Source organism: Oncorhynchus clarkii, chromosome 27 (assembly GCF_045791955.1).
Source record: "Oncorhynchus clarkii lewisi isolate Uvic-CL-2024 chromosome 27, UVic_Ocla_1.0, whole genome shotgun sequence".
In the NCBI taxonomy this organism is placed as follows: domain Eukaryota; kingdom Metazoa; phylum Chordata; class Actinopteri; order Salmoniformes; family Salmonidae; genus Oncorhynchus; species Oncorhynchus clarkii.
Genome location: NC_092173.1, coordinates 42508114 through 42524012, shown reverse-complemented (window position 1 = coordinate 42524012; position 15899 = coordinate 42508114). Strand labels below are relative to the sequence as shown.

The 15899-nt window shown below is 42.7% G+C and overlaps 1 protein-coding gene across 1 annotated transcript in view; it reads right to left on the bottom strand.

Annotated features, from left to right (window-relative positions):
• Positions 1–204: 204 nt before the first annotated feature.
• Positions 205–15899, bottom strand: part of LOC139386047 (SR-related and CTD-associated factor 4-like) — a 42711-nt gene continuing 27016 nt past the window's right edge. The window contains exons 13-14 of the mRNA XM_071131460.1: positions 1858–1981; positions 205–1643 (exon numbers count right to left, since the gene is read on the bottom strand). Of these exons, the coding sequence (XP_070987561.1) occupies positions 994–1643; positions 1858–1981 (774 nt within the window). The 3' untranslated portion in view covers positions 205–993. The remainder of the gene's footprint in view (positions 1644–1857; positions 1982–15899) is intronic.

Below are 15899 nucleotides of genomic sequence, written 5' to 3'. Positions count from 1 at the left end.
CGGCGCATGTGGCAAATAAAGTTTGATCTGATTAAAGTTTAAAAGTGAGACCCTGGTTACTATCCCAGGTAAAAAAGTGCTACATTGCCCTCTAGCGGTAGATGATGGAACTGCCAACAGTTTCCCTGGTGTCAGTGAGTGAAAAAAAAAACATTGCATTTAAAATGTGCCTCCCATGAAGAATTTACAAGAGACACTTGCTTAGTACAAAAATAGTTTACTTAAAACAAAACAGCTAATGATACAAATTCTGAAGCAAAATATTTTGGTGCTCTGAAGCCCCCCCCCCCTCCCCCTCCCCCTCCCCCTCCTCCCCCCCCCCCCCCCCTCCTCCCCTCCCCCTAATCAATACAAAGATCATTGTGTTTTCAGATCCAACCGATAAAAACTGACAACAAATCAACAGTTTGTTTTTTTCTAACTGGCCTAGTGACAGACTTACTTGAGAATTAACAAAACATTCACTCAAAATATACAAAACAAGATATTGGCCATCAGCACATACAATATATACCAAGCAGTATTCTTCTCTCTGTGGTTTTCTGTCAGAATATACCAGCTCAAAAATAGGACACAAAGTTATTCACATGAACTGACTGCAAAATTAGACTTCCGTCGGTTTAAACTGTGATATTCTCACCGAGTTGGTTTCCCAGACACAGATTAAACCTAGTCCTGGACTAAAGAAGTCCTTCACACAGAGATCCTCCATTCAACATGCTTTTTATTCACGGTCTAGGTCCATTCTGTTTCTGGGTAACCGGACCATAATGTTTCATTGTGATTAGTCTTAATGTCTTTGGAACGGTAGAGAAATTCATCAGGGACAGGCTGTACATTTCAATGTTTGTGTCCCGACTCAAATGCGCCCAGTCTCCAAGTGGTTCTCCTGAGGCCAGGTAATCTGGGTTGTGTTCAGTTACACGCACTGTAGAAAAAAAACTAAACTCTTGTGTTTTTATTGGACGAGTTCAGGTCGTTCATTCCTGTTCATCACCGTTCAAATCTATCCTGTCGGTTCATGAAGTGGTCCCTCCCCTCAGGCCCACCTCTGGACCAACCCCCTCCTCTTCCTCCTCTCGGAAACCCTCTCACCTGCTCCCCAAACCTCCCCCAATCCCTGTCATGTCCCCCGAACCCTGGCCTCTCGCCCCTGAAGTGTCTCCCGCCCTCCCAGTTGCCACCTTCTTCCCCGGGGGGTCCGGGTTGGAAGGGATGTCTGGGGGGTCCAGGCTGGAAGGGATGTCTGGGGGGTCCGTGAGGAAAGTCCCCCATGGACTGGTGGCCCATGGGCATCCTGAACCCACCTGGAGGGCCCCCCCTGGGGGGGAACATGGGGTTGGGGCCCCTGGAGCCCATCATCATTGGGGGCATGTTGGGGGGAGGGAGGTGAGGGGCAAAAGGGGGCTGGAGTTGAGGGGGTGGTAGTCCTGAACGAGGCTGCATGGTCATCATGGCCATCCTGGGACCCAGTAACACTGCTGGGCCTGGAGGACTCATCACGGCCCCTGGCCCTGGAGCTCCCAGCTGGCTGTCTGGAGCGTCTGAGGGGCCAGAGAGGCCACCACTCCCTCCAGCCTTGTCTTTAGACCCCGAGTCATCTTTGGTGCTCCTTGGTCCTCCCACCACTGGTGCAGGGAAACCTGCAGACATAAAACATATGGGTTAGAAAAGTTCAAATCAAACAAATGGACTAACAACATATCTTCAAACGCTTTCGTGATTATTAAAAAGGTTCGTTTGGACCTCTTGTATATTTCATAACAAATATGTTTTAATTCTACAATGACAATCCGAGGGGGTTGGGGGGAGACTGTTTGTTTGTGATCCTATAGTTATTTTGTTCTGTACTGTTACCTGGAGGCATCTGTGTGGGGTTGAAGCCAGCGGGCAGGAAGGAAGGGGGTCCACCGGGGGTGAGAGAGGGGGTTGGGGGGCCAGAGGGACCACCCACAGACCCTATTGGCTGGACTGGAGGCACCTGGAGACACACAGAAACACAAGAATATCCCTGTTAAGACGAGATCAACTTTCTCCGTTTCAACTGTTCTGAGGGCAAAGGAGGGGGGACTTCAATATTAGGAAGGTGTTCTTAATGTTTTGTTCACTCGGTGCATGTGGAGTGCATAACAAACATTATAAATGTTACACAGTACACCCCCCCAACATGTTGCACAACGCACATAATTAAGCAATTAAGGCTTGAACACCTGAACCATCATTGTCAATAACACACGGCCAAGGAATGCTCTTAAAATGACCCAATGAACACACGGCCAAGGAATGCTCTTAAAATGACCCAATGAACACACGGCCAAGGAATGCTCTTAAAATGACCCAATGAACACACGGCCAAGGAATGCTCTTAAAATGACCCAATGAACACACGGCCAAGGAATGACCTATTTCATACTCTTATATAAGGGGCTTCCACAATATTGTGATTTATTTTACCGCATACAAGTTAAAGTACTTGAACACAACCTTTTCAAGCTTCTTTTATTCTTATATGAAAGCTAGCTTTGCTGTTATACTTAAAATAACATCATGCTTGATTGGGGGCGGCTGGTAGCCTCGTGGTTAGAGCCAGTAACCTAAAGGTTACTGAGCTAACAAGGAGCTGACAATCTGTCGTTCTGCCCCTGAACAAAGCAAGTTAACCCACTGTTCCCCGGTCGGCCGTCATTGTCAATAAGAATGTGTTAACTGACTTGCCTCGTTAAATAAAAGGTTACATTGAGCCGTTTTGTAATGTGGTGCCTGCATTTCCTCAAACTTTTATTTTAGCATTATAAACTGGGTGGTTCGAGCCCTGAATGCTGATTGGCTGACAGTCGTGGTATATCAGACCACGGGCATGACAAAACATTTACTGCTCTAATTACGTTGGTAGCCAGTTTATAATAGCAATAAATCACCTCTGGGGTTTGTATATTGGCGTTGTGCCTAAGAACATCCTTAGCTGTGGTATATTGGCAATATACCAAACCCCCTCGTGCCTTATTGCTTAAATATACACTGTGTATAAAACATTAGGAGCACCTTCCTAATATTGGGTTGCAGCTCAATAACATTGCCCCTCAGAACAGCCTCATTTTGTCGGGGTCAGGGACTCTACAAGGTGTTGAAAGCGTTCCACAGGGATGCTGGCCCATGTTGACTCCAATGTTTCCCACAGTTGTGTCAAGTTGGCTGGATGTCCTTTGGGTGGTGGAACCTTCTTGATACACGCAGGAAACTGTTGAGCGTGAAAAAACCAGCAGCGTTGCAGTTCTTCACACACTCAAACCAGTGCGGCTGGCACCTACTACCATACCCCCCCGTTCAAAGGAACTTCAATATTTTGTCTTGTTCATTCCCCCTCTGAATGGCACACAGACACAATCCATGTCTCAAGGCTTAAAAATCCTTCTTTAACCTGTCTCCTCCCCTTCATCTACACTGATTGAAGTGGATTTAACAAGTGACATCAATAAGGGATCATAGATCTCACCTGGATTCACCTGGTCAGTCTATGTCATGGAAAGAGCAGGTGTTCCTAATATTTTGTACGCTGTGTGTGTATTTCATAGCATGTTTTTTTTGTCTGTAGGTGCCCAACATAACAGGTGTGTTTTGGCTCAGTCACTCATATTGAGCCCGTTTACATTCATAATTGACATTGACATAAACTCAAGAATATGACCGTGCCACGTTGAAAGTCACTGAGCTCTTCAGTAAGGCCATTATACTGCCCATGTTGGAGATTGCGTGGCTGTGTGCTCAATTTTATACACCTGTTAGCATTGGGTGTGGCTGAAATAACCCAATCCACTCATTTGAAGGGGTGTCCACAGACTTTGGACACAGCTACTCATTCAAGGGTTTTTCTTTATTTTTACTAATTTCTACATTGTAGAATAATAGTGAAGACATTAAAACTATAGTAACCAAAAGAATGTTACAAAAATTGAAATATATTTTATATGAGATTCTTCAAAGTAGCCACCCTTTGCCTTGATGACAGATTTGCACACTCTTGGCATTCTCTCAACCAGCTTCACCTGGAATGCTTTCCCAACAGTCTTGGAGTTCCCACATATGCTGAGCACTTGTAGGCACTTGTAGCAGTGTTTGTGCTGAAACTGACATCTGGTTGCACACGTAGCTATCTATCCAGTTTGACTGTATCATACCGGAGTAGCTAGATGAGCAATGCCCATTGGCTGTATTATAAGTTAGCGGCGTGGCAGTTTCCCAATGTTTGGTGTTGACGATGAACTTTACTTAGCTAGCTAGCTATGCTTATTAGAAGAATGTAGCTAGCTAGGATATAGTGTCAACATTGATTTGCGGTGGATGATCTATAAAGCTATGGCGCAGGCTCGTTGGCTTGTAACTACTACTTACGAGTTGGCTAGCTAACTGGCTATAATAGCAGCCAAGGACATTTACTAGCTTATTTGTTTGTGCTCTGATTTAGCTAACACAGATGACATCAGACATATGAAAAACCTTCCATAGAAAAAATATCCCAGGCTAGCTAGCTAGCTAGCTTCCTTTGCTAGCTTCCTTTGCTTGTAGCTTGCTTCTCATCCGACTGGTGTTAGCTATCTAGCTACAACTGCTAGCCTGCTACTAGCTAGTTGCGGATTTTGCGCAGGCAAACAAGTGCTGGTTCTGTTTTTAAAACTCTTAAGGTTCAGCCGAAAAGATGTTAGCATTGTCAGAAATGCTACAAAAAGGTAGCACATCGTTTGTCCTTAATAGAGAGAAATGAGGACGTGAGATAAGTTGATACATCTTATAAAATCTGTTGCACCTACAAACTTGGTCAGAACTACATTTTAAGTCCAATGGTCACTTTATGGACACTATAGTCTAGTTTTAATCTGACGTCTAGAATTTGAGCTAGGTAAACTATGAAAACTCAATTGCTAACGACCCGGTTAAAAAAATCTGGCATGTGTTTCTCGGTAACTGCTGGACGGCTCATGATGAGAAGCGGGGGGGGGGGGGGGGGGGGGGGGGGGGGGGGTGTGTTGTGTACCTCCCAAGTTGATTTGCGAATTTTCATCGACATTGGTGTCATATTGGCTTACATATGATAACAGGGAGATTTGTATTTAACATTGAGCTTCAACCTTAGACATACTATAATATCATCAATGATGCTATTTAGGCCTGTGTAGCATTTGCAAGGTCATCAACCGCTATTGTTTCAATTCAACTCAGGGTTAAACAAAAAAATAGATAATACCTAGGGATTCAAACTCTGGTTGATTAAAAATTGAATCTACCAGATAAAAATTCATATTTTAGATTTACGTCTGCATCTAAACCAACATTTTAGTTAAAGAATAAGACTAAATCAAATCAAAAACACACTTTAAAGTGCATTTTAAAGTTTGATTTGGTCACATTCTACAACTTAGATTTTTTGGTTGAGATGGAGATGTGAATCCAACAGAAATGATACATGTATAGATAGACACACTGGATATTGAATTGTGTCTGTTTGTCAACGCAACCAAATATTAACATTTGAAGATGTATCTTCTGCTTGTATAGTTCCATATGTGCTACTGACTTAAACTGTAATTAAATCCAGACTAGCTACAACTTAATAATTGATATGTTGGATTCATCTCCTCCAAAAAAAAATCTAAGTTCAAGAATAGGAATAAATCAAATCATACTTTAAAGCTGCAGTATGTAACCTTTTGGGTGACCCGGCCAAATTCAGCTATTGATCTGTCAATCTCATTGAAAGCCAGTCTAATAAGCGGTAGATATGTTCTATATATCTGCAGTATGTACTCTATTTCTATGGTCTACATATCTATATGCTCTATTTCTATGTTTCCCGTTCTTACGTTTCGTTTTGGCGTCTTTAACTTTCGTTTTTTGTACACCAGCTTTAAAAACAGCTGAAAATACAATATGTTTTTGGTTAAGGAAAATATATTTCACAGCGGTTTAGATGGTACAATAAATCTCTACACTGTACTTGCATGTTTTTGTCCTAGAAAATGAAATTAGGTCAACTTTTCTAATATTAGCAAACAGGAAATGGCAGAGAGCGATTTCTGCATTGTTCACCTTTTAAAAGCACTTTAAATAAAGATTTGATTTAGTCCAAATCTTTATCTTAGATTTTTTTGGTTGAGATGGAGATGCGAATTCAACATAATAAATTATTAATTCATAAAGTTAGTGGCACCGAAGACACGTCTCCTTTAAAATGTTAAAGGAGCTTCTACACCTGCATTGCTTGCTGTTTGGGGGGTTTTAGGCTGGGTTTCTGTACAGCACTTTGAGATATCAGCTGATGTACAAAGGGCTATATAAATACATTTGATTTGATTTATATTCGGTTGCTTTGTCAACCAAACAACCAAATATAGTAGATAACTTTAGGCTAAGGTTGTAACAAACTAATGGAACGGTATTTATTCAACCTTTAAAAAATAAAAAAAACATCCATGGCAACTGAGGTTATTGTAACTATAAATGTGTCCTTATGCAATAATAGAAAACGTGCATGTTTCAAGATAGCGTGCAAAGGTCGCAGGTCGCTGGAGATCTTCACAATCGCTGTAATAATCTGTAATAATCTGTGTAGAATATTGAACAGCGTTGATCACATCGCACCATGTACTTTAATGTCATCTCATTCTCAACTGCAATCCAGGTTATTGGGTTGTGCTACAATGATAACGCATTGAGTTGATGTATAAATACAAAATATCTGACATAGTGTTCCCATTTTTAACTTTGTTGTGCTTTTAAAATGGCTGTGCAGTGATAACACATTTACATGACAATTACACACATCTGACATTGTTTTTCCAGTTGGAATTCGGTTGTGCTTTTACACTGAACAAAAATATAAATGGAACAAAGATTGTACTGAGTTACAGTTCATATGAGGAAATCACTCTATTGAAATAGATTCATTAGGCCCTAATATATGGAATTCACATGACTGAGAACACAGATATGCATCTGTTGGTCACAGACACCTTAAAGAAGTAGGGGAGTGGATCAAAAAACCAGCCAGTATCTGGTGTCACCACCATTTACCTCATTCAGCACGACCACATCTCCTTCACATAGAGTTGATCAGGCTGTTGATTGTGGCCTGTGGAACGTTTCCCCAGTCTTCTTCAATGGTTGTGTGAAGTTGGCAGATCTCTGGGGGGGGGAACATGCACATCGATCCATGGGTGACATGCCTGGTGAGTATTTTGCCCATAGAATAACTGGGACATTATCAACTTCCAGGAATTGTGTAAAGATCCATGCGACATGAGGATGTGCATTATCACGCTGAAACACGAGGTGATGGTGGCGGATGAATGGCACGACAATGGGCCTCAGGATCTCGTCACAGTAACTCTGTGCATTCAAATTGCTAATCGATAAAAATGCAATTGTATTCATTGTCCACAGCTTATGCCTGCCCATACCATAACCCCACCATGGGGCACTCTGTTCACAACGCTGACATCAGCAAACCGCTCGCTCACACAACGCCATACACCTGGTCTGCCATCTGCCCGGTACAGTTGAAACTGGGATTAATCCGTGAAGAGCACACTTCTCCAGCGTGCCAGTGGCCAATCGAAGGTGAGTATTTACCCACTGAAGTCGGTTACGACGCCGAACTGCAGTCAGGTCAAGACCCTGGTGAGGACGACGAGCAAGTTTCACAGACGGTTTCTGACAGTTGGTGCAGAAGTTCTTTGGCTTGTGCAAACACAGTTTCAACAGCTGTCCAGGTGGCTGGTCTCAGACAATCCCGCAGCTGAAGAAGACGAATGTGGAAGTCCTGGGCTGGCGTGGTTACACTGCCAAATTCACTAAAACGACATTGGAGGCAATTTACAGTAGAGAAATTAACATTAAATTATCTCCCAACAGCTCTTGTGGACATTCCTGCAGTCAGCATGCCAAATGCATGCTTCCTCAACCTGAGACATTGTGTTGCGTGACAAAACTGCACACTTTAAGAGTTGCCTTTTGTCCCCCAGCACAAGGTGCACCTGTGTAATGATCATGCTGTTTAATCAGCTTCTTGATATGCCACACCTGTCAGGTGGATGGATTACCTTGGTAAAGGAGAAATGCTCTAACAGGGATGTAAACAAATTTGTGCACAGAATTTGAGAGAAATAAAGCATTTTGTGCGTATGGAAATTTTCTAGTAAACTTTTATTTCAGTACATGAAAAATGTGACCAACACATTAACAAGTTGTGTTTGTATTATTGTTCAGTATAAATAGTTGAAAACACAGTAATCTCTGTTAACCCAGAAGTAATTTGGTCACCTGCTTGATTAACTGCAGTCTACACGCAGGCAGTGGTGTACTTACCATTAGGCAGAAGAGGCAAAGTGCCTCAGGACTCACATCATCAAGGGGTCTTGTGAACAGGGAATAATCCCCCCGAAAAATATACAACAGTGCACTGTTGGGATGCTGGAATTATTTTTGGATGAACGTACGAAGGTAACCTACTTTTTGAAGTGATTTGTTTGACAATCCGATGAAAAGGTTTGTGGTCATGGCACATTAAAAAGGTAATGGATATTATTTTTTGTATTTTTTTTAACAGTTAAATTACATGTCTTTACTATAAAAACCCATTTGGGGGAGGGGGGGGGGGGGGGGGGGGGGGTGCAGAAGCTGCCCGGGTGAGATTCAAAACCATTGTAATAACACATTGGGATTTCAACAGACTTCTGTCTTTTTAGAATGGGTGAATAAAGAAAAGGTTGAATCTCATTGATCAACATCTCAACCAAATATTACCCACATTTCCACATTGAATTTTTTACATTTATTTTGTACCTTTTTTTTAACCTTTATTTAACTAGGCAAGTCAGTTAAGAACAAATTCTTATTTTCAATGACGGCCTAGGAACAGTGGGTTAACTTGCCTGTTCAGGGGCAGAACAACCTTGTCAGCTCGGGGGTTTGAACTTACAACCTTCCGGTTACTAGTCCAACGCTCTAACCACCCTGCCGCCCCAGGGTAGCCTAAACGACGTGGTGTGCCCAGTGGGATGATACAGTGGGGACTGAACTGGCATCTGGAGGGCTGTTGGTGTCATATCCTTGACACACTCTCCTACCGCTGTGCCCTTTGGCAAGGCTCTTAAGCCCCAAAATAGCTCCTGGGACACGGCAATGTGGCTGACAAATATGTGTGTTTGTGTGTTGTCTGGGGGGGGGGGGGGGGGGGGGAGCAGAATACCACTTTCTGGTTCAAAAATAGTTGTATTGTTTAAGGCACCCATGTTATGGCATCACATAGTGGAGGCTGGTGGGAGGAGCTGTAGGAGGACAGGCTCATTGTAATGGAGGCTGGTAGGAGGAGCTGTAGGAGGACGGGCTCATTGTAATGGAGGCTGGTAGGAGGAGCTGTAGGAGGACAGGCTCATTGTAATGGAGGCTGGTGGGAGGAGCTGTAGGAGGACAGGCTCATTGTAATGGGTGCTGGTGGGAGGAGCTGTAGGAGGACAGGCTCATTGTAATGGAGGCTGGTGGGAGGAGCTGTAGGAGGACAGGCTCATTGTAATGGAGGCTGGTGGGAGGAGCTGTAGGAGGACAGGCTCATTGTAATGGAGGCTGGTGGGAGGAGCTGTAGGAGGACAGGCTCATTGTAATGGAGGCTGGTAGGAGGAGCTGTAGGAGGACAGGCTCATTGTAATGGAGGCTGGTGGGAGGAGCTGTAGGAGGACAGGCTCATTGTAATGGAGGCTGGTAGGAGGAGCTGTAGGAGGACAGGCTCATTGTAATGGAGGCTGGTAGGAGGAGCTGTAGGAGGACAGGCTCATTGTAATGGCTAGAATGGGATAAACAGTATCAAAACACACGGAAACCACGTTTGACTCCGTTCTATTAATTCCAGCCATTACAATGAGCCCGTCCTCCTCCTACCAACTCCCATTACAATGAGCCCGTCCTCCTCCTACCAACTCCATTACAATGAGCCCGTCCTTCTCCTACCAACTCCATTACAATGAGCCCGTCCTCCTCCTACCAACTCCCATTACAATGAGCCCATCCTCCTCCTACCAACTCCATTACAATGAGCCCGTCCTCCTCCTACCAGCCTCCATTACAATGAGCCCGTCCTCCTCCTACCAGCCTCCATTACAATGAGCCCGTCCTCCTCCTACCAATTCCATTACAATGAGCCCGTCCTCCTCCTACCAACTCCCATTACAATGAGCCCGTCCTCCTCCTACCAGCCTCCATTACAATGAGCCCGTCCTCCTCCTACCAACTCCCATTACAATGAGCCCGTCCTCCTCCTACCAGCCTCCATTACAATGAGCCTGTCCCCTCCTACCAACTCCCATTACAATGAGCCCGTCCTCCTCCTTACCAGCCTCCACTGCAGTGAACAGGGAAGTAAACCCAGCTGTTACTGACGTCAGAACTCAAATCCTCAGTGCTTTAGGTGCCAGTTGTAGACGGGCCGTAGATAATATCCTGACCATACGCCACTCTTTACAGGTGAGTATGCAGTCAATACTCATCACCTGATTTAACGTTGAAACAACACACTCCAGTATTATTTCAATTTACATTAATTGTGAGTTTAAAGAAATCAGTGAAAAATATACTATTTTTTTTATTGCCATGCTATCGCTACTGACAAAAACACACTCCTCTTCTAGTTGGGGTCGTGAGCATGTCTAGTATTTAAGGACTTGATTCAGAGAGTCAAATGAGCTATAGTTACCCAGTGTATCAGTGCACTGCAATAAGCAATGGTGTGCTTTCAGAAATATTCTGTATAGACACTGATGGAAGACGATCTTGGCCATGTTCTGTTATAATCTCCACCCGGCACAGCCAGAAGAGGACTGGCCACCCCTCAGAGCCTGGTTCCTATCTACCTGGCACAGCCAGAAGAGGACTGGCCACCCCTCATAGCCTGGTTCCTCTCTAGGTTTCTTCCTAGGTTCTCTGGCATTTCTAGGGAGTTTTTCCTAGCCACCGTGCTTCTACACCTGCATTACTTGCTGTTTGGGGATTTTAGGCTGGGTTTCTGTACAGCACTTTTGAGACATCAGCTGATGTAAGAAGGGCTTTTATAAATACATTTGATTAGAATAAGACTGCAGTGACATGCAGATAGATGCAAGGCATTTGTGACCGTCTGACAAGCGCAAAGGGACGACCAGACCAGAGAGAATAGGTCCTCACTGTTTCAGTTGTAATTCTCCCATCAAGAGGCTTTGCTGACTAGGTTGTGCTGCAGTTCCACAACGGTGATAACAGACCCTTAGCTCATGTCATAGATGTTGCAGGGTTGTTTAATGAACTCGTCTCCTTGAGTTCTACCCAGCCCTGCTGGTTAGACGTTTCTCCCCTGGCACCTACTTGATCAATGAATGTCACTGATTGGTTGGAGTATCCACACCTGAGGGATTCTCCCACTGCCAAGCTGAACCGAGTCAAGTTGTACTCAGCTGGCCTGAGTATCGGCGCCAGCAGTTTGGTTAGGTAGAAATCAGGTAGAAATCAGTCCTTGGTTAAAAGGCAAGGACAAACAATGAGCAGGTGTGGAGCCCTGCTGGAAGGATGGAAACGGTTCAGATCATAAGTTCTGACAGATGTACTCAGGTGTGGACTAAGCATTTGATCATGGATTTTTTTCTCTCTCCAAAACATCAAATTGAGATTTTATATGATAATAGTATCTTACTTGATATGGTGTTTTCATAATATATGCCAAATTGCCAATTAGCAGATGCTTTTATCCAAAGCGCCTTACATTAATGCACGTATAAGTGTTCATATCGGTCGCTCCAGCGGGAATCGAACCCACAACCCCGATGATGCAAATCAACACGTTCTACCAACTGTGGGAGCCACACGGGACCACTTCTAATAAGAAGAAGCGGTTGTTACCTGTAGAACGCCATATATGGTCAACACATCTGTTATGTTCAAGTTGTAGAATACGGTTCAAAAGCAAGGTAGCTATGGATACGGTTACCGCTGGCGTCGGTAATTATGTTTCATAGTAGGCTATGCGAGTTTAAAAAATAAATAAAAATGTCTGTGCCAAAAGTGATTGGTCTAACACACACCTGAATCAACTAATCATGGGCTTATTGTAGCACCTGGGGTCATGCTGGACAGGAACAAATATGCAGTCCTGTGGGTCCACGGGAACAGGCTTGAAAAACACTTATTGTACAAGGGTCCTATTCAGAAATGTTGTGATGCCTTCAGATATTGTTAACATCCCTCAATCAACTCGTCTTTGAAAAAAAAAAAGGATACCCCTGTTTGATCACAAATTCACACAAAACGGGTGTATTTCTATCAATTAAGAATGATTAATAAACAAATGAGATTCATACATATACATTTTTTTTTTAAAAAGGCATTATCATCCCTTTTACTTACTGAACTTGGGAGTTCTCTTCAGTTTTCTATTGCTTGTCTATATGTCTAATGTAACCGTTGCCACATATTGACCATATTATTGAAGGGAAACGGTCAACAACAACAAATAAATAATAATATTAGTGGCTTGTACCGCACTACCAGTAACCTACCTTTTAATTTCACTGCATCCACATTACTTCTTTGTCCTTGGATTTAATTGGGGGGCGATTTAATTTCATCAGCAACAGATACGAAAGGCTAAGAGGTACTTGCACACGAGCTGCGAGTTCATTGACAGTATTAAGCAGTTCAAAGCCAAACAAATAAAAGCTTTAAAAAAAAATCTGTAAATCAAACAACGTCACCCTTTTTAAGGTAAACAGCTTAGGGATGGGGGGGGGGCGGGAGAAATGTAACCACTCTCAAATTCATAGAAGTGACTATGGATGAAAAGGACCGACGTCCATGAGATCAAAATAATAGGTTTTAACCACGTTTCGAAGCTATAAGTGTGTTAGTTTGCAAATGACATTGTTTACAAACGATGGGGGTAAAAAAAACACATGTACTGTGAATTTTGTGTTCTGATGGGGGTTAGACAGTTGAACTAAAGCTCATCAGGCATTTCTAAGTTATATTTGTCATGAATTAATGGGTATATATCATTAATATAGATAAAAAAATAGATGTAGCAATCACCGATCGCCACTAACTTCCCCTCCTTTGATAAAGACAACTGATTAGCAGGGCTGGGTAGAGTACTGAAACTATGTACTCAAGTGAAAGTACCACTACTTCAAAATGACCGACTTGACTACATTAGAAGAGTTAGACCTACAAAACCAAGAGTTAAAAAAAAAGTATTTACAGGAAACAAAGTAGACTAGACTAAATGACTTACTTTTCCCTGACGTCACATGCCACCTCACTAGACGTGTGGTAAGTGGCATGTGTAATTCACCCCGTTCCTACCAATAACTTATATAAACCCTGGATTGCAGATGCTATGTATTGGCCAGTGAGAGGCTTTGAAGCCACCAGTAGCAACAGTCCATAGAGATAGATAGAGGACTGATCTTTGTTTCTGTGCCATGACGGCATAGGCCGCGCCATTGAGGCAATCAATTTTCTTCTTTGCGATTGGGTGATCTCTCCTGATGACCCAGCTGGACATGACTGGTTGGGAGGATCAGCCAATGAAGTCTCACCATGTGGACTACATTAAAATGGCAGAAGCCCTCAATGGCACTGCACATGATAAACAGACTTTTGGTCACTAGAGCTCTCTATCGTTCTCTATGGAGCAGTCCTCCATGCTAGGAATGAATGGAATTCTACAGTATTTCAACGAACATTTATTAAAAAGGTCAAAATGACATGTTAAATTATTTTTGCTGTTGTAGTGAGGACAGTAACATTAGTACTCTCTAAAAACAACAAAAAAGAAAATTTAAAGGAAAAAGTTTTATATTTCTCATTTAGCTCGCATAATGTACATTTAAAGTATGCATTAATGTGTCTGTAATTAGAATAAATGTGTCAATGTAGACATTAAAATTATTTCTATAGCTTCCCAAACATTTTTTTTTAGTACCAAGATGGCTGCATGGTGGCTTCAATACAGCAACACCTGTCAGCCATCCAGGGTTTATACACATCATTGGTTTGCTACAAAAGGAGAGTTTGTATTTATAAATGGATCCCCATTAGCTGTTACCAGCTCCTCTTCCTGGGGACCGGCAGAATTAAGGCCATTTTTTTTATTTTATTAAACATTACAATACATTCACAGATTTCACAATACACCGTGTGCCTTCAGGCCCCTACTTTCCCCACTAAAGGGAAAGGGGGGGGGAGACCTAGTCAGTTGTACAACTGAATGCCTTCAACTGAAAATGTGTCTTCCGCATTTAAAAACAACCCCTCTGAATCAGAGAGGTACGGGCGGCTGCCATAACCGACAACCCCATCTTCCACGTCAACTGCCCGGCTCACCACATATCCACAGTACAAAATCCACGTGTATGTGTGTGTATCGTGCATATGCTATCGCGCGTATGCACGTGTCTGTTTTTGTTGCTTCCATTTTTCCATGTGTATTTTTATGTATTTTTAAAAAATACAATTCTACTGCTTTGCATCTTGACTCTATTCCTGATGTGGAATAGAGTTCCATGTAGTCATGGCTCTATGTAGTACTGTGGAATAGAGTTCCATGTAGTCATGGCTCTATGTAGTACTGTGTAGTAGAGTTCCATGTAGTCATGGCTCTATGTAGTACTGTTCACCTCCCATAGTCTGTTCTGGACTTGGGGACTTTGAAGAGATGATTGGTTGGGGTGTCTTGTGGGGTATCTGAGCTGTGCGCCAGTAGCTCAAAACAGACAGCACAGCGCATTCAACATTTCAATACCTCTTAATAAATACAAGTAGTGATGAAGTCAATCTCTCTTCCACTTTCAACATGCATATTATTAAATGTTAGCTCTCTGTGTACATCCAAGGGCCAGCTGTGCCTTCCCTGTTCTGAGACAATTGCAATTTTTCCGAGTCCCTTTTTGTGGCACTTGACCACACGACTGAACAGTGGTCCAGGTGCGACAAAACTAGGGCCTGTAGGACCTGCCTTGTTGATAGTGTTGTTAAGAAGGTAGAGCAGCGCTTTATTATAGACAGACTTCTCCCCATCTTAGCTACCGTTGTATCAATATGTTCTGACCATGACAGTTTACAATCCAAGGTTACTCCAAGCAGTTTAGTCACCTCAACTAGCTCAACTTCCACATGATTTATTACAATATTTAGTTGAGAATTAGGGTTCAGTGAAGTATAATGCTTTAAATTTAAATATTTAGGACTAACTTATTCCTTGCCACCCACTCTGAAACTAAGTGCAGCTCTTCGTTAAGTGTTGCAGTCATTTCAGTCGCTGTAGTATTTGACGTGCATAGAGTTGGGTCATCCGCATACATAGACACACTTTCCTCAAACCATTCCAGTGTTTTACTTGCTATATTGTATTTACTTCGCCACCGTGGCCTTTTTTTTTTTGCCTTTACCTCCCTTATCTCACCTCACTCTTGCTCACATTGAATACAGACTTATCTTTCTACTGTATTGTTGACTGTATGTTTGTTTTACTCCGTGTGTAACTGTGTTGTATATGTCGAACTGCTTTGCTTTATCTTGGCCAGGTCGCAATTGTAAATGAGAACTTGTTGCCTACCTGGTTGAATCAAAAAATATATTTTTTTAAATGTAAAAGCCAGTGTCATGTCATTAATAAAGATTTAAAAAAAAGTACAAATGGGCCTAGACAGCTGCCCTGTGGAATTCCTGATTCTACCTGGACTATGTTAGAGAGGCTTCCATCAAAGAACACCCTCTGTGGTCTGTTTTTCCAGCAGCAGACTATGATAGAAAATGTCAAAAGCCGCACTGAAGTCCAACACAACAGACCCCAATCTTTTTATTGTCAATTTCTCTCAGCCAAATCAGTC